The 23,881-nt window shown below is 43.0% G+C and overlaps 1 protein-coding gene across 1 annotated transcript in view; it reads right to left on the reverse strand.

Annotated features, from left to right (window-relative positions):
- STAC (SH3 and cysteine rich domain) overlaps positions 1 to 23,881 on the reverse strand; it is a 150,607-nt gene that overhangs the window by 43,090 nt on the left and 83,636 nt on the right. The window contains exons 3-5 of the mRNA XM_032409236.1: positions 12,559 to 12,659; positions 10,880 to 10,961; positions 9,672 to 9,787 (exon numbers count right to left, since the gene is read on the reverse strand). Coding sequence (XP_032265127.1) covers positions 9,672 to 9,787; positions 10,880 to 10,961; positions 12,559 to 12,659 — 299 coding nt within the window. The remainder of the gene's footprint in view (positions 1 to 9,671; positions 9,788 to 10,879; positions 10,962 to 12,558; positions 12,660 to 23,881) is intronic.

Consider the following 23,881-nt stretch of genomic DNA (forward strand, 5'->3'; position numbering starts at 1 on the left):
ATGTCACAGATTTACAAATGGATTCAGATATAACCAAGATGTCAGAGATGGAATTCAGGCTAGCAATTGTGAAGACAATAGCTAGAATGGAGAAATCGATAAATGGCAACATAGAATCTCTAAAGGCAGAAATGAAAGCTGAATTGGCAGAAATTAAAAATGCTATCAGTGAGATCCAATCTAATCTAGATAATCTAACAGCTAGGGTAAACGAGGCAGAAGAACAAATTAGTGACCTAGAAGACCAATTAATAGATAAAAAGGGAAAAGAGGAGGCCAGGGAAAAACAACTCAGAATCCATGAAAATAGAATCAGAGAAATAAGTAACACCATGAAACGTTCAATGTCAGAAGTATTGGAATCCCTGAGGGGGTGGAGAGAGAGAGAGGACTAGAAGATATATTTGAGCAAATCGTAGCTGAGAACTTCCCTAATCTGGGGAATGAAACAAACATTCGTGTCCTAGAGGCAGAGAGGACTCCTCCCAAGATCAAGGAAAACAGGCCAACACCCCGGCATGTAATAGTAAAACTCACAGTAAAACTCTTAGAACCAAGGAAATCATCTTAAGGGCAGTTGGGGGAAGAGATTCCTTACATACAGAGGGAGGAACATCAGAATAACGTTAGACCTATCCATAGAGACCTGGCAAGCCAGAAAGGCCCAGCAAGACATATTCAGGGTACTAAACGAGAAGAACATGCAGCCAAGAATAATTTATCCTGCAAGGCTGTCATTTAGAATGGAGAGAGAGATGCAGACCTTCCAAGACTGGCAGAAACTGAAAGAATATGTGACCACTAAGCAGGCCCTGAAAGAAATATTAAGGGGGGTTCTATAAAAGGAGAAAGACCCCAAGAGTGATATACAACAGAAATTTACAGGGACAATCTATAAAAACAAGGTCTTCACAGGCAACATGATGACAATAAATTAATATCTTTCAATAATCACTCTCAACATGAACAGCCTAAATGCTCCCATAAAAAGGCACAAGGTTGCAGATAGGATAAAAAGACAGGACCCATCCATATGCTGTCTACAAGAGACTCATTTTGAACCTAAAGATACATCCAGACTGAAAGTGAAAGGATGGAGATCCATCTTCCATGCCAACATACCTCAAAAGAAAGCTGGGGTAGCAATTCTTATATCAGACAAATTAGATTTTAAACTAAAGATTGTAGTTAGAGACACAGAAGGACACTATACCATTCTTAAAGGGTCTATCTAACAAGAAGATCTAACAACTGTAAATATCTACACCCCTAACATGGGAGCAGCCATCTACATAAGCCAACTGTTAACCAAAATAAAGAATCATATTGATAACAATATGTTAATTGTAGGAGACCTCAGTACTCCACTCTCAGCAATAGACAGATCATCTAAGCAGAAAATTAACAAAGAAACAAGAGCTTTGAATGACACACTGGACCAGATGGACCTCATAGATATACACAGAACATTCCACCCTAAAACAACAGAATACTTATTCTTCTTGAGCGCACATGGAACTTTCTCCAGAATAGACCACATAGTGGGTCACAAATCAGGTCTCAACTGATACCAAAAGACTGAGATTATTCCCTGCATATTCTCAGACCATAATACTTTAAAACTGGAACTCAATCACAAGAAAAAATTTGGCAGAAATTCAAACACTTGGAAGCTAAAGACCACTCTGCTCAAGAATGTTTGGGTCAACCAGGAAATCAAAGAAGAACTTAAACAATTCATGGAAACCAGTGAGAACGAAAACACATCGGTCCAAAACCTATGGGATACTGCAAAGGTGGTCCAAGGGGGAAATACATAGCCATCCAAGCCTCACTCAAAAAAATAGAAAAATCCCGAATTCACCAACTAACTCTACACCTTAAAGATCTAGAGAAAAACAACAAACGATGCCTATGCCATGCATTAGAAGAGAAATAATTAAGATTAGAGCAGGGATCAATGAATTAGAAACCAGAAACACAGTAGATCAGATCAATGAAACTAGAAGCTAGTTCTTAGAAAGAATTAATAAGATAGATAAACCACTGGCCAGACTTATTCAAAAGAAAAGAGAAAGGACCCAAATTAATAAAATTATGAATGAAAGGGGAGAGATCACGACTAACACCAAGGAAATAGAAACAATTATTAGATATTATTATCAACAACTATATGCCAATAAACTGAGTAACCTGGATGAAATGGATGCCTTCTGGGAAACCTATAAACGCCCAAGACTGAAACAGGAAGAAATTGACAACCTGAATAGGCCAATAACCAGTAATGAGATTGAAGCAGTGATCCAAAACCTCCCAAAAAACAAGAGTCCAGGGCCTGATGGATTCTCTGGGGAATTCTACCAAACATTCAAAGAAGAAATAAAACCTATTCTCCTGAAGCTCTTTCAAAAAATAGAAACAGAAGGAAAGCTTCCAGACTCATTCTATGAGGGCAGCATTACCTTAATCCCCAAACCAGGCAAAGACCCCATCAAAAAGGAGAATTTCAGACCGATATCCCTGATGAATATGGATTCCAAAATCCTCAGCAAAATCCTAGCTAATAGGATCCAACAATACATTAAAAGGATCATCCTCCACGACCAAGTGGGCTTTATCCCCAGGATGTAAGGGTGGTTCAACGTTCACAAATCAATTAATATGATAGAACACATTAATAAGAGGAGAGAGAAGAACCATATGGTCCTCTCAATTGATGCAGAAAAAGCATTTGACAAAATACAGCAGCCTTTCCTGATTAAAACTCTTCAGAGTATAGGGATAGAGGGAACATTCCTCAAGTTCATAAAATCCATCTGTGAAAAACCCACAGCAAATATCATCCTCAATGGGGAAAAGCTGAGAACATTTCCCTTAAGATCAGGAAGATGTCAAGGATGCCCACTCTTGCCACTATTGTTCAACATAGTACCAGAAGTCTTAGGAACAGCAATCAGACAACAAAAAGAAATAAAAGTTATTCAAACTGGCAAAGAAGAAGTCAAACTCTTTCTTTTCACAGATGACATGATACTTTATGTGGAAAACCCAAAGACTCCACCCCCAAATTACTAGAACTCATACAGCAATTCAGTAATGTGGCAGGATACAAAATCAATGCACAGAGATCAGTTGCTTTCTTATACACTAACAATGCAACTGTAGAAAGAGAAATTAGAGAAACGATTCCATTTACTATAGCACCAAAAACCATAAGATATCTCAGAATAAACCTAACCAAAGAGGTAAAGGATCTATACTCTAGGAACTACAAAACACTCATGAAAGAAATTGAAGAAGACACAAAAAGATGGAAAAACATTCCATGCTCATGGATCAGAAGAATAAACATTGTTAAAATGTCTATGCTACCCAGAGCAATCTATACTTTCAATGCCATACTGATCAAAATTCCAATGACATTTTTCAAAGTGCTGGAACAAACAATCCTAAAATTTGTATGGAATTAGAAAAGACCCCAAATCGCCAAGGAGATGTTGAAAAAGAAAAACAAAGCTGGGGGCATCATATTGCCCAATTTCAAGCTATATTACAAAGCAGTGATCACCAAGACAGCATGGTACTGGCACAAAAACAGACATATAGACCAATGGAACAGAATAGAGAACCCAGATATGGACCCTCAACTCTATGGTCAAATAATCCTCGACAAAGCAGGAAAAAATATGCAATGGAAAAGACAGTTTCTTCAATAAATGTTGTTGGGAAAATTAGACAGCCACATGCAGAAGAATGAAACTCGACCATTCTCTAACACCATACACAAAGATAAACTCAAAATGGATGAAAGACCTCAATACAGGAATCCATCAAAATCTTAGAGGAGAACACTGGCAGTAACCTCTTGGACATCAGCCACAGCAACTTCTTTCAAGATAGTTCTCCAAAAGCTAGTGAAACAAAAGCAAAAACGAACTTTTGGGACTTCATCAAGATAAAAAGCTTCTACACAGCAAAGGAAACAGTCAACAAAACAAAGAGGCAACCCACAGAATGGGAGAAGATATTTGCAAATGACACTACAGATAAAGGGCTGGTATCCAAGATCTATAAAGAACTTCTCAAACTCAACACCCAGAAAACAAATAATCAAGTCAAAAAATGGGCAGAAGACATGAACAGACACTTGTCCAAAGAAGACATATAAATGGCTAACAGACACATGAAAAAATGTTCAACATCATAGCCATCAGGGAAATTCAAATCAAAACCACATTGAGATACCACCTTACACCAGTTAGAATGGCAAAAATTGACAAGGCAAGAAACAACAAATGTTGGAGAGGTTGTGGACAAAGGGGAACCCTCTTACACTGTTGGTATGCAAGTGGAATGCAAGCTGGTACAGGCACTTTGGAAAACAGTGTGGAGGTGCCTCAAAAAATTAAAAATAGAGCTACCCTATGATCCAGCAATTACACTACTGGGTATTTACCCCAAAGACACAGATGTAGTGAAAAGAAGGGCCATATGCACCCCAATGTTCATAGCAGCAATGTCCACAATAGCTAAACTGTGGAAAGAGCCGAGATGCCCTTCAACAGATGAACGGATAAAGAAGATGTGGTCCATATATACAATGGAATATTACTCAGCCATCAGAAGGGATGAATACCCAAGTTTTACACCAACACTGGAGGAGTTTATGCTAAGTGAAATAAGTCAAGCAGAGAAAGTCAATTATCATATGGTTTCACTTATTTGTGGAACATAAGGAATAGCATGGAGGACATTAGGAGAAGGAAGGGAAGAATGAAGGGGGTGAATCGGAGGGGGAGATGAACCATGAGAGACTATGGACTCTGAGAAACAATCTGAGCGTTTTATAGGGGAGGGGGCTGGGGGGATGGATTAGCCCAGTGATGGGTATTAAGGAGGGCACATATTGCATGGAGCACTCGGTGTTATATGAAAACAATGAATCGTAGATCACTACATCAAAAACTAATGATGTATTGTATGGTGACTAACATAACATAATAAAGTAAAATTAAAAAAATAAAATAAAATGTAGAATTTATGGGCAAAAAAAGGTTGCTATTATTATGTTAATTTAATCTTAGGAAACTGAAGATTATTCACAAACTAGCCAGCCGACTTCCAGAAAGTTTTTGAATTTGGTTTCTGCTGGCCTTCCCAAAGCCATCCAGCCTTTTATATTCCAGAATATTTGAAAACACATTAAAGAAACATAACGATTTAGAAACAGCCAGGCGGTGACTTCCCCACAATGTAAAGGCCAATGCCCTGACAGCCCTGGAAGAAAATAAATGCGTGGGACAGAGTTTGCTATGTGGGAATATGTTAACTTTAGGACATAACAAAACTGCAAGAATGGCAAGTGGCTGAAGTTCATTACCATTTGACCCTGCAGGAAGGAAGCAAAATCATTTTAAAGTACCAATCAATTGTTTCTGTTTTCTTCATTGAAGCAAGTGGGACTCTGGGGAAAGAGTGAAGTGACAGATATTTAAGTACAATTTGATTTGTCTTTGTCTCCCTGCAGCCCTGAGAACAATGCCTTCACAGAGCACAATTCCGAGAATATTTACTGATAGAACCAGTGTCAGGAAGTTTAAATGGACTGTGATGAATGGATACCTTATTGACATTCAGAAAACCATGTCTTCTGCCCTGAGAACCAGTCTGTAGGGGCCAGACATGGCTGGAAACAAAACCATTTCAGACAGAAAAGCAAACTGGACATCCTTAAATTGTCTCTCTGATGTTCTTGCTACTTCTACCAGGAGAACAAACTCTGGAGGCTAACATGGTCATTGTCTGCTGTGGAGGGTCTGAGAACATTGTGAGTTTGACACAGCTCAGGATGCAGGGGCAGCCATCTGCTGCTGGGGTGGGAACATCAGGGCCATCCCTGGGGAGCCCCCATCTCTGCTCTTGCCTCCCTAGGTTGGCTTTCCATTTGCCTTTCCACGAATGCCGGCCTTAGACGAGCATGAGAGATGCAGGCACTGGAAGCGGATTGAGGAAATACCGGCTCTCCCCAGAGACAAGAGAAAGGCCCACTCAGCATGCAGGGCAAGTGGCCAGAGCAGTTCGTGTTCTTCTTTTGGGCAGAAAGTCTTGATTTGTAAGGGGTGATGGCTACAGGCTGACAGCCAGCTCTATGTGGCTCTGGGGGAAGTGACGGCCCTCCTCAGGCTCCTACAAAAGAAAAATGTAACGTGGTATGTGGGGTGAAGGACATGATCTATAGATCAGTGGTTCTCAAACTTTGGTGGGCATCAGAATCACCTGGAGGGCTAATCAAGCACACAGAGGCCCAGGCTTGTTGTAGTAGGACAGGGCCTTGATCTTTCTAATTTTACAAGGCTCTTCCGTGGATCCAGATCCCCACCAAAGTTTGAGAATCACTGGTATAAAACAACAGAAATAAGAAGGGAACCAAGAGTCCTCGTGTTTGAGCAGCTTTGTCTAGTTGGGTAGGAAACTATAGGAGAGAGAGAAAAGTGAAATGCAAAAGGGAAAAATACCAAGTAATCTGCAAATCACTATGATTGATGAATTGGTTGCTATGGGAGCCCAGGGAAGGGGTACCCTACCCAGACCAGGAAGAGAGATGTTGTCTTCATAGAGGTAGAAACAAGATGGGGGCAAGGCCCAGTAACTGGGCAGAACATGGTGGTCCAGAGAGCTACAAAGTATGCATGGGGCTGGGGGCATGAGCATCAAAAGGTCAGGTTGAGTTTGAGGGTTCTGAAGTCAGTCTTTAAGAATCCCCGTTACTTTTTCCTCACTCTTCAAGCATTTCTTGAGCACCCACTAGGTGCCAGGGCCCGGTATAATGAGACGAATAGGGAACACGGCCCTGCTGTACAGTCACTCAGTATCTAGTTTAGGAAAGAGAGGCAAAAGCAGAAAATTACATTGCAATCGTCTCTATCTTATAAGAAAGGAATTTTTTGAAGGCCTGTGGGAGGAGCAACTCATTGTGCTTGGGGGAGTCTGAGAACTCTTCATGGTTTGTGTCAAAACCAAGCTGTTCTTAAAGAACTTCAGCTGGGGGAACAGCATGTCCTAAGGTACGAATAAGTCAAAGAGCCTGGCATATTCAAGGGAAGGTGGGTCTTCAGGGCAGTGACAGGCCTCACATGCCATGCTGGAGTTTACGCATCGTCGTTCGGGCATAAGCAAGTCAATACAGTGTTTCGATTTGGAAAACTGCACAAGGTCTTTCTTTAAAAGATGATAAATCTGGAGGTATTGATAAGAGTAGACTCAAAAGGAAGAGGGGAACACAGCTATTTCTTTGAAATAATCTGGGTGAGATGATGAGATTCAAATCTCCAGCACTGGGGACAGAGACGAAGGGCACTTTTGATATACATTTCTGGGTTCTGAGTTAGAGGACCTGATCACCAGTGGCGCATCATTTGAGCTTGGACATGCCAATTTAGAGATATCTGTAGGACCCGTCTGGAGGTTAGGACTAGAAGTATCTAAGGAGTCATCAGCTTGGACGTGGCGGTAGGACCAGAGGAATGTGAATGAGACAACCATGAAGAACTGGTGGCACAGGAAGGCCAAGGCAAAGCAGAGCCCTGGGAACATCCTTGACTTAAGGAGTGACTGGAGGACACATGAGAGAAGACAGGCTGAGCAGGACAGCAGGGTGGAACCTGGAGTGAGTCCAACCTCTTACAGAGCCCAAGAATGAGCCCCATGAATGGCCTGGGAAATGTCCTCAGAGAACATATTTACCTTTCTAATGGATTACACCCTTGTTTCACTTTGTCATAACTCAAACCCAGCCAAGGGCTAAATGCTTAATGAAAATTAAATATCAGCAACTTCCATTTATTGAGTGCCAGGCTCTGTGCTAGAAACTTTCCTTATATTCTTGTTATCATCCAACCCATGTCGCCAGAACCAACATTATCATTGGGACTGCCAACTTGATGTATGGCCTCCCTAGGGAGATCATCAGGATCAGGTACCTTAAAATGTCACAACTTATACCTGCACTGCTTTGAGGGCAATGTCTACTGAAACATTTTCCTTCTTTACTCTGAAATCCTGCTGTGTTCCTATGCCATAGCTATTATAATACACTTAACATGTATGTTATGTTCCAATTCTTAATACAAATAGCACAAGACAGATAAAAGTGTATTTCTTAAAAAGTGCCAAATAATGCTGTCATCATCTGCTTTGTGCTCTACTGCTTTGGTCTTCTGAAATAAGTTGTGAATTCTGAGAGTAAGGAGTCATGTCCTCCCCTTCCTCTGTGTCCTCTACAGTACTGGTGAACTCAAGGCACTTAATTCATGTTTGCTGAGTAAAAGAGAGAACTAATTGACATCAATTTTAGGGTCAGCAAGGAAAAAGAGTACAATATGTTTTGGTTCTTCCTTCTTAGAAGTTAGTGGGATGCACGAAGAACAGGGCTTTCAGTGAGTTTAAAGGTGGCATCTAGGGGCGTCTGGGTGGCTCAGTTGGTTAAGCATCTGTCTGCCTTCAGCTCAGGTCATGATCTTAGGGTCCTGGGATCAAGCCCCACGTCGGGCTCTCTGCTCAGCAGGGAGTCTGCTTCTCCCTCCCCCCCGCTCATGCTCTCTCTCTCTCAAATAAATAAATAAAATCTAAAAAAAAAAAAAAAAAGGTGGCATCTAGGATGACCATGTGGCATCAATCTGAAGACCTTCAAACCTACCTACTCACCCACATGACCTACACATCCACCCACATAACATCTCAGTTATCCTGTGGATTGACCTGCACCCATTGAAGGAGCTGCTTCTACTCAGCCCCTGACAACCCCTCTGACCGGTACGCATCCCCCTTCTCCATTCACCCTAATCACTTGATGTTGACAGGACCCAGCTGGGCAGACCACCTGGTGGCTCATCTGTGCCTTGCCCTGAAATCCTTATTTTAATAGGGGCTGCAACAATGGAACCAGTAACTGGGTGCAAGCCATCCTAATTGGCAACATCAACTGGAAGGTCCTTGTCTCTGCAGGAGAGATGTTGGCCTTCAGCATGAGTGGCAGAGTTGTGTGGCATTGTGGGGTATTTATAGAAATTCTGGTTGGGACAGCCAGAGATAGGATGATGAGAGCATGTCACAGAGATGCACGGGGCAGTCATTTTAGACCAAATATAATGTGGGAGAGGTGTCTGGGAGGCTGAGTGTCCCATGGAGACAGGTCCAGTGCTCTGGGGAGGGCAGCTTTTGTGTGAAACCAATTGGGAGTACCTTGTCTTAGCGAGAAAAGACTGAGAAAATGTAAGAAAGAGCTGTATTCTTGAACTGGGATGTAGCCGGAAGGAGATTTGGAAAACTGGCCACAGCTGGGACTTCCCTGCCTCTGCCACTGTTTGGGTGAAACCTTTCTATGTTGACTGCCATGCAATCAAATATTGGTGGGAGGGCAGGGAGGGGGAGTACATGGAGAGTCGAGGATCATGAGGCCAAGAGCATGGTCTTTGAGGATGAAAGTAAAATGATCCCTGGGTGTTGGCAACAAACAGGAAGTTAACCTTTAGTGGCCCAAGGCACCTGGGCTTTCCCTTCAGAGGCTGCCTGACTCCCAAAGACCTGGCCTCACGATGCATTTATGGGGAGCCCCTGAGGCTTGCCCTTCCCAGAGCACTGCAGGTGGACTGAGGGAGGAGGAGTATAATTACAGAGGTTCTATGAGGCGAATCAGAGCCACTGCCGGAGCTGCCCTTCTTGGTCCTCTGGGCCAGGGAAGTGCCGAAGCGGAGGGTCTCATAGACAGGGTCCACCTTATTGCCACAGGCTGCAACAGAAGAGAAAGGTCATCTGAGTGACAGGTTTCCTCCACTCACCATCAGGAAGGCAGCCAAGAATTTATCAGACCTCCTGGGTCAGCGGCACTTGAGAAGAAGGTTCTGTGCCACAGACTCACTAACCCCTGGGAAAACGGAGCTGTGCGTGGTCAAGCTTTCCCGGCAGGTGGGCCCCCCACAATATGTGCCCTTTGGCCAGGTCTTTCCCGTGCACCCACCACTTACATCCAGAGCTCTCTGCTCCCAGACGCTTCCTGATTTATTGGTTTTCCTCTTTTGTTATCCATCCTCAGGACTCCAATGTCAAGGTTCTGCCCGATACCAGCTTTATTTCCCCTAGTGTGAAGTTCTGCTCACCAAGGGACAAAGCCTTGAGCGAGACTAAAAGTTTGCAGTAAGAGGCAAGTCTTTTTGAAAGAATTTGACATTACCAGGCCTCATGAATTTCTGTTTAAAAGCTTTCTAGTTTAAAGCTTGCCCCCTCCAAAGGCAAAAAGAGATGGAGATTCTCAGGGAGAGAGAGAAAAATAGAAGTAAACTGAAAGATATTGTTAAAGAAAATTTCAAGCCAGAAAGATCTATAAATATAAGACATTTTTTTTGTCCTCATTAAAGAAAAACTGATATTCACAGAGTTCGTTCCAAGCATTGGTCTATAATTTACATTTATTTTTTTGCAGCAATTATGAAAAGCAGCTTTTGCTGTTCTTCATTTATAGGGTCTGACAGTTTGAGTAACTTGTCCAGACACACAGTTAGTGGGTCAGTGGGGGAGCTGGGGTCTGAGCCGGGTTTGTGGGATGCTAGGCTCCATGCTCTTCCCACTCTGCCATGATGCTGAGGGATGGTATAGCATATCAGCAGCCTTTGGGACATGAGTGTTTTTCAAGCTTCATCGGGGAGGGGAGAATTTGCTCCTCCTTATGTTTCCTCTCCAGCAAAGCAAACAATCATAATACCATCAGCCACCAGACAGACGCACAAACATAGCCTGCTAGATCTGCGGTCCTGAGACAGCAACAGCTGTTAATGCTGACATTGCTGCTCAAAACCCAGCTCAACCCATCAGCGTCCCAACTCACCGATGGGCATAACTTCTTTAATGCATCCAAACTGTTCATGGATGAGCAAGGGGGAACTGTAGTAACGCCGAAACCCTTTTGGCTGGAGAGAGAATGAGAAAGAGAAAGGCTTAATGTCACTGAGGAGATGGAGAAAACCACACAAGAGCTCTGAAAATCATACCAGCTGGTTTCTCCAGGGGGCACCGCTCTGTTGCCCTTGAAGATGCTGGCTTATCCTAGAATTTATCCCTGGGGGGGGGGGGGGGGATGGGAGGTACAGGTGGCAATAAGCAAGCTATGCTCCTCCCAGAAAGCAAGCCCCAGCCCTGCCCTTCCCTTTCCTGCCTCTCTTCCGTGTGCAGACCATAGCAGCCTCCCTTGTGTTCAGGCTCCTCATTATCTCCCAGGATACAAATGGACTGGCACGCATTATTTCACTGCGGTTTACTATTGAGGTTTATTAAACTCATAAAAGGCCTGGGCAAGGGGAAGCAGACCTCAGAGAGAGGCCAAAAGGACCTTGGATATATGATAAGCTCCCCACAGAGTCATTTGCCTTGTGTTCTAGACTCTCTGCTATGTTTTTCTGATCTCTCACTCATGGTCTTTGCCTTGGCTTGTGGAAATCATTGGAGGAGGAGGAGGGGGAACAGGTGCGGCAGGGGTTTTAGAGAAGAGGACACTGCCAATCAGAGTAAGGAGATGAACTCTCTAAGAACCTTGAGTTACTATATGCCAATGTTGGAAGGGAACTTTGTGGCCCGGCCCCTACTGGAATTTCAGAATCCTCGCCCATGTTCCTGGCAAGTGGTATCTTCATTTTTTTGAACACTGCCACTGCTGGGGGGGGGGGGGTGGTGGTGGTGGTGGGAGGAGCTCCCACTAGCCATGGAGGCAGGTCTTCAGTGACATTAGCTCTTTGTTAAGACTTGGTATCTACTGATCCTAGGTCTTTTCCCTGGAGCCACAGGACAGGAGAGAATTCCTCTTTTGTATGACAGGTCTTAAATTTTTTTGAAGACAGCTGTCACAGCCTAAGTATCTCTAGGGTAGACATTCTTGGTCCCTTTGATAGTTCTCTGGTCATCCTAGTATCGATACCCTCAAAAGTGCTCTGGGTTGCTTTTTATCCACATGTGGCACCAGTACTGAAGCCCACGCTCCCAAGATGCTAAGACCAGAACTAGAATGGGCCAGGGCCATCTGACCTTCCTTGGCTTGGCCACCATGATCTCTTAAAGTGGTGCGTTGATTTTTATTATTCTCTCCATTTTTAGGGGTGTGGTTAATATCTCTCCCCTTCTTGACATCCAGTGAGCCGTCAGCCAATTTAGCACTGAGGTGACCAGCCACCCTTGTTTTTATGGGCTGGGAAGGTTCCTGGGATGCCACACTTTCCTCTTTAAAACATGAACAGTCCCAGGATATGGGACTTGCAGTGCTAAAATTGAAAAAGTTCCAACCTGGGACAAGTTGGTCACCATGTTAAGGACATGGAGTCCTTTTCACATGGGGAGCATTTGTCTCTCAGGTTGATAAAGCTCCTCTTCTGCTTGATCACTATGCCAACAAGGAAACCTTGTTGGTAGGCCAGGGATTTGGGGGCTGCTTTCCTAGTGTCTGGCTATCAGGGTGCCACGGGGAAGGAGTTTGGATGGGCAGGGGGTTCTGGGCTCACTCCTGGCACCAGCCCTTACCAGCTTGCCCATGCACCGCTGGGGTGCTAGGCCATCCATGCACTTGTGGTGGATGCTCATCTTACAGGCCTTGCAGCGCAGCCCATGCTTAGCGTTTGCTCCTGTCAGACATGTGTGAGCTTTGGTTAGGATACAACCTGCCTTTACCTGGTGACTAGCATGAAGTCCCTAAAAGAGTGGTTACTCCCTAAACCCGGGTCATTCTTCTTCTCTGTGACTTTAGCATGATGTTTTCGAAACAGACAAGATCTTATGGTAGATTCTTTGACCTTCTCCTACATCTGGTACCACTTAAGGTATCAGCTCTGGTTTCTTCCTACTCCTTTCCTCTTCATTACTCCAGAAAATCTCAGCCTCCTCCATGTCACCGTTCAACTCAATTCAAGCTAGCAAATGCCACTTTCTTTGCCCGTTTCTGCTCTTCTGTATGTCTTGCCAAGGAGTGCAAGTGCTGAAATTTTGCCCATTTTTTATCTGAGTTTCTGTCACAGAGTCTGAGCTATTGGGACTCTTGGGAAAATGGCCAATAAAGGGGGAATGGCATGGTCTGTGTGAGAGAGGGCTGAGGATACTTAAAGTGGGGACAGAGGGCTGGATCAGACAGCAGCTCCTGCCTGGTGGAAGAGGAAGAGGAGGTGGGTGGCCATGAGAGCACTGCTGCAGAGAGTCACCCAGCCTCCTGGGACAGGGTGCCTTGATGGGGTAGGAAGAAAGGAGGCAGAGGAGGAGAGGCTCCTTGGTGACCCTGTGCTGCTTCAGTGAGGCTCAGGGCAGCAGTGCTGGGGGGCAGACAAGAGGGTGGGCCCGGGGGGCCTCAGGGACATGGGAGGGATGCTGGCCACCTGCATTCATGTTCTACACAGCAGCTGGAGGGAGGCGAGGCAAGGATGTCAGAGTGGGACATTTTCTGTCTCCACTTGGTCCAAGACAAGAGGTGCGAGACAGAGTGAGTGAGCTGATAGGCTCCTCACAGGCCTCCAAAAATGGGCTGCCAAAATGGGAGTTTATAGCTCTTAGATGGCTAAGCACATCAAGCACATTAGAAAAGTGAAGAAGGTGGGGGCTGGGGAGGGTTTCTTTGTGGAGCTGTTGAGGTCCTACTCCTTTCATCCTGCTCCTCCCACACAGTGACAGGGGTTGGACCTTCTCTACTCAGTCCTACTTAGAGAGGATTCAAGGGGGTTATTTTAAAAGCTTGGCTTATGTCCCCTGGAGTCTGTGGGACACACGGCTGTGGCTATACCCACATAAAGAATGCTGACAAAGAAGACCACTGGACAGGCAATGGGACTCCCTACATCTCATAGGCATTGATATGTACATATACCCAGAGACATGAGGCCACAGGTATCCTGCTGCATATGCAGCAGACTACAGAAGCAAAATGAGGACACCCCAAGATCGTATGTGAAAACCACCCTCTTCTCCGCCATCCAAACCACCATTGGCCCTTGTCCAGACTCATTCCTAGTTGAACTAGTTTCTCTGTTTTTGTGTTCCTCCAGTGCGTGCGCAGTAACCAGAACAATCATTTAAACAAGACTTGAATCACCTCCCTTTCTTGTGTAAACAGCTTTCAGTAGGTTCTCCCTGCCTTTCTGGTGTTATACAAAATGCGCAGCATGGTGGGGAGGCTTTGTATGATTTGGTGGAGCCCATATCTGCCTCTATCTCAAGCTAACCCCCTTGTTCGCTATACTCTAGCCACATGGCCTTCTGCAAGTTCCCTGAAGGCACGAGCTCTTTAATTCTTCAGGGTCTTTCACACACACTGCCCTAAATGCCCGGAATGTTGTCTCTATCACTCCTCACCTGGCTAGCCAATCCTCATCCTTTGGGTCTCTTGTCATTCCTCCCATGAAGCTTTCTTGGCCACATTCCCCCTTTCCTTGTCTAAATTATCTTTATTCTTCTTCTTCTTCTTTTTTACAGCACTCTGTTGTTGTTTTTCACAGCATTTATCGCAATTACTCATTCAAGAGTTTGTTTTTGTATGCCTTTCCTCCTGGACTGTGAACCCAATGAGGCTAAGGGCTGTGTTTGTTCATCGGCCACTGGGTACCCAGCTCTGAGTATGATGTCCAATAAATATGTGTTAAATACGTTAATCAACAAATTCTCTCACAGTCATACATGTACTGAAGCAAGGGTGACCGACTGAGATAATTAAGTGGAGTTGATTCATTGATGGTGTAGAAGCAGCATTCAAGAGGTCAGAGAGGACTTGAAGATCATCTATAGGGATGATTTTATTCCACAGATGAGAAGCCTGAGGGTCCAGGTCAGAAGAGGTCCTGCCTAGTATCACTTTTCTTCTGCTTGACCCTAAAACTTCCTCCATTTATTGGGGATAAGGTACATGAAGATATGAATGGGGATAATTAGACATTAAAATAAAGGAGAGTACAAGATATTCAGCTGGGAAAAGCCACAGGCAAACTCTTGTCTGGACAAAGATCCACAATACCTTCAGGAGGTATTACCTGCAAACTCCCTTTGAGAAGGTATCATTTAACACAAAGTGTGTCTGCTCTTACAACCACAAAAAGGCAAAGTGACATATAAACAAACCATAAATTACTGGGTATGTGTGCTTGTTCATAAATACTAGTTGGAAAGGCTCTTTTCCTTTTTTGAGAGTGGTTACTGCAATGCCTTCCAAACACTGGACTTTGAAAGCAATCATTTATTTTTTTGTTTTCAAATTAGAGAATGCTATTTGTGCCCTATGAGAGAATAAGTAAAAGCTTCAAAGAAGAGTTATTTCATTGTGTACTGGACTCTGAAATAGCACTATTATATATTAAGGTATATTCTCCTTCAGGCCCGAACACTAATTTCAGTTTTCCTTGTCTGTTCTAATACACTCCACTATTTGAATGAATCAGATCACCAACAATAATTTGGTTTTAGGTGTTCCAATTTCTATTGTGGAATAGCAGGAGTGACTGAAGAGGAAAGCTTGTATTCTGTGGCTCATAGAATAGTTCAAAGGGATAAATCACATCACTCACTGGTGTTAGCTTACTGTAGCAGGATATGGGAAAGCTATTGTCTGACCCATTACTAGTGACCTCCATCACAAAGGCATCACTGAATGTGACCCTTAGGCTTCAGTAAGAGTGGGAAAAACATGGTTTTAAATTAGAATCTGTCTCATGCTGGCCCTTTAAACTTAAGAAAGCTACTATCATTCCTGGAGCCTCAGCTGTCTCCTCATTAAATGGCAATACTTCTAAGTCCTCCCAGAGTTGCTAACAGTAGTAGTGTTGAAATATATGCAAAGGGGATTGCATGGATTTAAATACTCATAAACATAAAGATGTCACTGGACTTTGAATAAACATGGTGGATTGGCCACATGAGAGTCCCATTTACTCATACCAAAGCCCACTAAAATGTCAGGCCAATAATAAAAAGTGGTATAAACCCCAAATAACAAGGTTACTGGGAAGAGTGGCAAGTGTAGAAGAGAGTTCAACATGTATTCAGAAGATAGAAAGCAACTGGAGGAATGGCAAGGAATTTAGCAGAAAAGGGGGGAGATTGGATTTCCCAATAACAACTTGGAAATGGGAAGATCAGGGACCCTCAAAAACTGCGGAATTTTAAAATTCTGAGAGAAAAGACTTTCCAACCTTGAATTGTATACCCAGGCAAATAACCAACGATTATGTAGGCAGAATAAACACATATTCAGGGATTCAAAATATTTGCTTTCCATACACCCTTTCTCAGAACATTAATGAAAAATGTGCCTTAGAAAGATCAGGGAATAAATTGAGGAAGAAGAAATTGTTGGATCCAGCGCACAACGGAGGAATTGACACAGAGGAAAGGTAAATGATATGCCCCTGGGACAGCTCTGCAGTAGCCCTAGACAGGTGCTACAAGATGAAGTAAGGCCATACCCCTGGGGGAAAAATGGAACTTAGAAGTTTATTGATGCTTTTCAGGTTTTGATGCTGTAACAGATATGGCATCTGACAGATACATGAAAGCATTTGAAAAAAAAAATAATTATAGGTGCATAAAAGGTCAAGGGAATTAAAAAGGTGATTTCTAATTGAGGAAATATAAAACTTGTGTAAGGAAAGAAATGTAATCCTAGCACAATATTTGAATCAGAAATTAGCAATAGTCACAATAGTGTATACACTATCAAGTTCACACAAAATTGTGACGGAACTAGTTGTGATGATGAGAACAGAGGAACAGCAAAGATTGTGCTGTAACTCTTGTAGGAAGGTGAGAGCAAGGCAGAGGGGAACGAGTGGGGGTGCCAGAGGGGTGACAACCAGAAGCCAATAAATGTTTCACTAATCAATAAATAGTAAGTGCAGCATTTAGACATATTGAAATAAATGCCAGAAGAAACAATTAAAGAGGATGAAAGTAGCTGCCTTTCAGAAGTGTCATGGTTATAGGATGAGAAGTTTTCCACTGAAGTATTCTCAGTACCATCTGTATCATATTTAAACTATTCTCATGTCCTACTGTGGCAAAAAGCAAATAAAAATGAAGCTGCTGGAAGCTGGGTCATATCAGCCCCTTGGATTGATGTGGTCTGTGGTATATGGAGATACAGGGAAAATATGGAGCCAGCTTATCACATAACCATCAGTTCTTCCCTGGAATTTGAACTTCTGGGATAAATCTAAGATAGTTCTATGAGTTATGGTGGAAAATTGTTAAGGATGTTAGTTATGATACTCAAATGGAATTTGGAATGGATCAACACTGACTAACTGTCCGGCACTGGGCTATTTTATGAGCATGGTAGGATTTACCATTATGGATAAGTGAGCTGTCTCTAGAGGAACCAAGTGTTGAAGCTCTTGTGAATAAAGGAGTCTCTATATAGATATTGGCAGAAATATAAAAGGGGTTTTCTCAATGCAAATGGCTACTCAACGACATTGGATGACAGGCTCCTTTTTTTGAAAAATAAAATTGATTACACATATCTACAAAATAGCTGGCCAGAATCGTTTTGATAACATTTGGCCATTGAGGCATTGTTTACTCCTTAGCCAAATTTCATATAGTATCAAAGATAAAACAGGATAAACCAAGGGTTTACAATCAAGACCCCTTAACCAGGAAAATAATATGGAGAATGAGTAAAAATAAATTTGTGTAGAAAAAGAAATGGAATCATAATACAGTACTTAATTCCGCAGAGAACAATCATTGTAATTATTATTAATAATTAGTTTGCTTTCAGAGTCTACAACTATGGAATTACTCCTACAATTTATTTGATTAAAATTAATGTCAGATAATAAAAAAGACTCTTTACTGTGATTTGGGAAAAAACTTAAAAAAATTTAGAACTATATACATAAAAATAGAGTATCTATAAATAGTTCCATAAATATTTCTTGGATTACATAAAATACCTATAAATAATTCAGAGATAAATACAGGTCAAAAAGTTCAAAGACATACCAGCCCCTGTTCTTGTGGGTTCAGGTACTGGGGCCACCTTTGCCCTTCCCCAGTGCAGGGGGCCACACCATGGCTGGGAGAGGAAACTGCACGGATGCTTATATCAAGAGTGTGCAGACACTAGCGAGGACCAGAAGTCCATGTTACAGAAGGTTCTCAAAGCCAGAGAGATGAGAGCAAAAGCAATAAGTGAATTTTTGGTGCCTGGGCAAACCAGAGGCATTTAAGGGCTAGAAACTATGCAAACAGTGGAAAGATGACAGTGTTTTTAAATGAGAGGCTGTAACAAAAAAATCTCTACTGGATAATAAAGACGGGCATTATAATGCAGCTAACATTGTCCATGGGCCCTCTACCCTTAAATGAACACGACACAAGGGATGGGACAGAATTATGGGGGAATCTGTTAAGAAGCCCTCTGTGATGCAACCCCCTGCCCACTTGCCTTGTCTCATTTTCAGTATATTCCACCTTGACCTCCTTTGTTTTCCTAGATCATTTGTGGTTCTTGGCAACGGGGGCTGGATTAGGCTTCTTAAGGGTTGCTCACACAAACTCTTCTGCCTTTCTTGTTCAGTTGCTAAACAGCTTCTCATCTCGAACCCCTTTTAAATATTCTCTGAAGCTGCCTGCACACACACCCTACCCTCTTCCATTATACAGGACCCTCCACTCTCCACAGCTCCCTCACTGTTCCTAGAGTACCTTTCACAGCAGGTCCTCAGCATGGGATGCTGGGTAATTTATTCACCTCTGGAACCTCTGCAGCCAGAAAGGTCCTTGGCTGGGACACTGCAGTCCATCAGGAATGATGAGCCACCCAGGCCTGGGCCAGAGAAGTGTTCAAGCTAAGAGAATGCTGGGGGTCCACCCCACTCATTCTGTGGAAAGAGCTAGATATCTCCTTGTGGCCCCAAATCCTGGAGGCTTGTGCGACTATTGGGTTCTACTCTACTTGCAGATCCGCACTGTATGGGCCCCCACCTGGCTGGGTCTTGTTTTTCATACCCTTGTTCCAATGTGACTATATCCGGCTTTGCTGGGACTCAGACCTCCCAGGTCCTGCGTGGCCCTACAGTCCAGGCCAGATACTGTTCCATGTGATGTCTGCCTGACCTAGGAAGTGAGCTGAAAGCTGATTCTGGGAATCACTGTCTCTGTGTCTGCTACTGGCTCATCATATCTTCCTTGGAGCAGATGCTGAAAACTATCTGGACTGGAATCAGATTAGTCATGCCCCTTGACTCATGTCCCTTTGCTTGTGGACTCCTTGTAGCTAACAGCTTACATTGGCCTCTGAGTCTTCCTCCTGGTATGAGCTCCCATGACACCTCCCAGAGGACCCTACAACAGTGTCTGTTGAGTGCTCTGCTGTCCCGACAGAGACGCTTAAGATTTCCCCCATTGCCTTCATGATTGCCTTCAGTACGGGAATACTTAAACTCTGTATCTTCCGTGGCTTCATTATTAAAAACTGTGGCTTCAACATCTAAATAATAACAGGATGATTTGGAAGAGTCAATGCTCCATAGTGGAATTAAAAATAATACATGCAGAACATGGGAAGTATTTCTGTGACTTTCACATGCTACTTCTTTTTGATGTCAAGTAATGGTGTGGAGACGATCTTTAAGACTGTGAGGCCACACGAAGCCAACTAAGCTAAATGGAGTCACTGGGCATGATTCTCTCTCTTCTCATGAGGACAGAGGGGGACTTGAGAGAAAAACAAATGGATGGAGGAAAAAATCAGTACAATTAAGATGGGAGGAGTTTGGCGGTCAACACACACACACACACTTGCGCACACACCCTCGTGTGCGCACACATACACACTTTTGAGATGAAAGAACATTGTACTAGAAGTCAGAAACGAATTCTCACCCTGATCCTGCAGGAAGGAAAGAAAGCGGGAAGGAATTAAAAATTATCGAGCTCTTGTGCACTGTTAGGCAGTTTCCTGGATGTTTCTTCATTTTATTAATACTTGTTACCTGTTATATGCAAGGTATCATTTTAATTGAAGGAGGCGGGGGTAACTGATAACTTCGATGGCAAAGAATGGACAAACACTGAGTTGGGGTGAATATGTAACTCACTAGCTGTGAACTCAATACTGCAATTTTCCCCCTGTTTTTATCCACTCAGTCCTGTGAGGTAAGGACTTTTGTTCTCTCATTGTTACAGGGAGTGAACAGAAGCCCAGGGACACACAGCTAGTGAGGACAGAGACGGGACGAGGGTCCAGGTCTATACAACTTGGAAGCTTGCCTCTCTTCCCTCATCCCGTCCCCACTGCCTCCTGCCAGCCATCTGCACATCAGCACATCTCTACCCTCACCTGATCTGGATTTCTCCTATTGAAATTGAAAGAGAAAAATTACAAAGGCATTCATGGTCCTCTCAGCTCTGTTTATGATAATCATAGAATAAAAATACAAGTATGTTACCACAGCCATTGAATATAAGGTTGGAAGGTTGGAGGAGAAGGGGCTATTATGTTATGTCAGTAATATTTCCTGTCCCAACATCCTCTTTGGAAGAGGCGTTCTGATCACATATGCGATGGGTAACAGATAGGCTCTCATAGCGGACAGATGTGAACAAGAATTTTTTGGATGAGCCGGCCACTGCAGAGATGCAGGTCCATGTAACAGATATGTATAAGATATTACAGGCTCCACTGATCTTGAACACACGCAGAAGAAAAGTGTGGGAAATACAGAGTCTTTCCCATTGCAGACATTGCCAAACCCGCCAAGCTGGCAATTACTCATGCAATCAATAATGCATTAGGAATCAAGGCTGCAAATGCATTAGCCAATATAAGTGTACACTGCTGTTTCTAGTTTTCATATGTCCTTATTTGGGGACTTATTTTTGTTTTGAAAATGACACTGATGTCATAAATGTTCTCATCTTGGTTGATTCTTTTTAAAAGGAAGAGTGGAGCCAAGGTGGAGAAATAGAAATGTAAGAATACAAAAGTACAAAAGCAGGATAGCTGTTCTACAACTTATTATAACTTTCACACGTAAATTGTCTTATATTTGTATGTTCGATCTGGGTATGTGTGTATATACATGCGCACATAATACATAGATGTACCATGGTGAGGTGGAAGAAGTTGGACTTAAGGTATCAAAAGCCTGAGATATTAGTCCTTAGCTCTGAGACCTTGGACGGACACCTGTCCTCTGATCTCAGTCTCCCCATCTGAGAAAGGGTGTCACAAGCACAAAGTGGAAAAACCAAGGGACCCTCTTTTTAATAAGCACAACTTAACATGCAAAAGTAAATGGTAACAGGACTAGAAAGTGTATCACCTGTAGCTCTAAATGGTGGCTTTCCCTGAGGTCACGATTTCCAGATTCCTTAAGGCTGAGCTGGATATTCCAACTCAGGATTCGATGAGGCATGACCCAGATAGAGCACCGTCTACATTCTACTCTCCTGTGTGTACTACACCGAAATCCCCACACTCACTGTACAAATAAGCAAGGTGACCCTTGCTCTGTAAAGGTTTACCTCCAATACATTTTTTTTTTAAGATTTTATTTATTTATTTGACAGTGAGAGAAACAGCGAGAGAGGGAACACAAGCAGGGGGAGTGGCAGAGGGAGAAGCAGGCTTCCCGCGGAGCAGGGACCCTGATGCAGGGCCCAATCCCAGGACGCTGGGATCATGACCTGAGCCGAAGGCAGACGCTTAACGACTGAGGCACCCAGGCGCCCCCCTCCAATACATTTGAAACACGAATACAGCATCAAATACTAAAGAAACGTATTATTTATAGAAGAATTCGCTCCATCGATCTTTTATAAATAAGATTCATACTTATTTATTAACTATGTTACTACTTTATTTAAATAATACTTAAACATTTAAATATAATAATATATAATGATTATATTTTCGTTATGTATTAACGTCATAAGCTAACCATTTAAGGACTTCTAGCACCTGATGCAGACCAAGCTGATGAAAGTTTTAGCAGCCGTGGCCAACGGGAGAGAATTAGAACCAAAGGTTAAAGCCCATGTGGACTGTCAGTTGCATGACATTGATCCCTCAGCTTTCTAGGAGAATGTCTGCAGGGCAAAATTGGGCCTTCATCTGGAGCATCTCTGTATTAAAGGGCCACATATATCCCTGGAGGATCTGTATCAAAGGACCACACTGGGAAAGGTTTGAGATTGAGGAGAGAATATTTTTTTTAATTTTATTTTATTATGTTATGTTAGTCACCATACATTACATCATTAGTTTTGGATGTAGTGTTCCATGATTCATTGTTTGCGTATAACACCCAGTGCTCCATTCAGTATGTGCCCTCTTTAATACCCATCACCAGGCTAACCCATCCCTCCACCCCCTTCCCCTCTAGAACCCTCAGTTTGTTTCTCAGAGTCCATAGTCTCTCATGGTTCATCTCCCCCTTCGATTTCCCCCCCTTCATTTTTCCCTTCATACTATCTTCTTCTTTTTTTTTTTTTAAACATATATTGCATTATTTGTTTCAGAGATACAGGTCTGTGATTCAACAGTCTTACACAATTCACAGCACTCACCATAGCACATACCCTCCCCAATGTCTATCACCCAGCCACCCCATCCCTCCCACTCCCCACCACTCCAGCAACCCTCAGTTTGTTTCCTGAGATTAAGAGTTTGAGGAGAGAATATTAAAGCAAGCAAACAAACATCCCCCAAACAAGACAAGACAAATGAATGGGTAGGCACTTTCATCCACACTCTAGAAAGATGGGCCACTGAGATGTTAAGTTTCACATTTCAGCTCTGACTAGGATTTGGGAAGCTCTGGCAGGGATTGTGGAGAGAAGCTGTCAGAACTGAGAAAGTCAGTTCTATTGACATGGGTGGGGTCCTCCCTTGTCTTCACTTGCCACTTTGATTTTAGGGGAGCAGGGGAGAAAAAAGAGGCTGAGAGCTGGGGAGGACCATGGAGCTTAGCCTTCTCTGGAGTTTACCCTTTCAGGATGGAGAGGGGACAGAATTACTTGTCTGGCCTTACTCTCTGGTAAGAATCTCGCCCATGCTGAGCATGCCACCAGTGACATTTTTACAACATTCACCACAGCATTAGAAATGCTTTCTTGTCATCTAGTGTAGGATTTTTAAAATGTAGCTTACAAGCTAATCAAGTGAAGGCATAATTACCAGGAGGAAGGCAGATGACCCCCAACTCCTTCTTTGAAAAACACTATATTTCAAGAATCTGGAGATTCTGGTAGCAGAATGGAGGATTTCTCCAGAAGAAAACTCGTCAACCATGCAGAGCTTGGCCATAAAGGAGTTTTCTTGTTTTTTTGGTTTTTGTTTGTTTTTTTCTTCCTGAGGAGTTAGACTAGGGGCCAGAAACGTGTCTCTCTCTGTAAAGGGCAAGAGAGTAAGTATTTTAGGTTGCTCCTGCATCTATTCCACTTTGCCGTTGAGGCATGAAGCAGACACAAATAACAAGTAATCAAATGAGCATGGCTGTGTCTCCATAAAACTCTATTTAGAGACACTGAAATTTAAATTCATATAACTTTCATGTGTTATGAAATATTCTTCTCTAAATTTTCTTTCAACAATTAAAAAATGTAAAAACCATTCCTATCTCGTGGTTCAAAATAGGCAGTGGGCCAGATTTGGCCAGTGGGCCACAGCTTTTTCTTTTTCCCAGTATTTTTTTTAATTGAGGTACAGTTCACATAACATAAAATTGACCACTGTAGAGTGAAGAATTCGGTGGCATTTTGTACATTCGCAATATTGTGCAATTATCACCCCTATCTAATTCTGAAATATTTTCATCATCCCAAAAGGAAATCCCATACACATTAAGCAATTATGTCCCACTCTTCC

This window comes from Phoca vitulina, unplaced genomic scaffold, assembly GCF_004348235.1.
Source record: "Phoca vitulina isolate PV1807 unplaced genomic scaffold, GSC_HSeal_1.0 scaffold10, whole genome shotgun sequence".
Classification (NCBI taxonomy): Eukaryota; Metazoa; Chordata; class Mammalia; order Carnivora; family Phocidae; genus Phoca; species Phoca vitulina.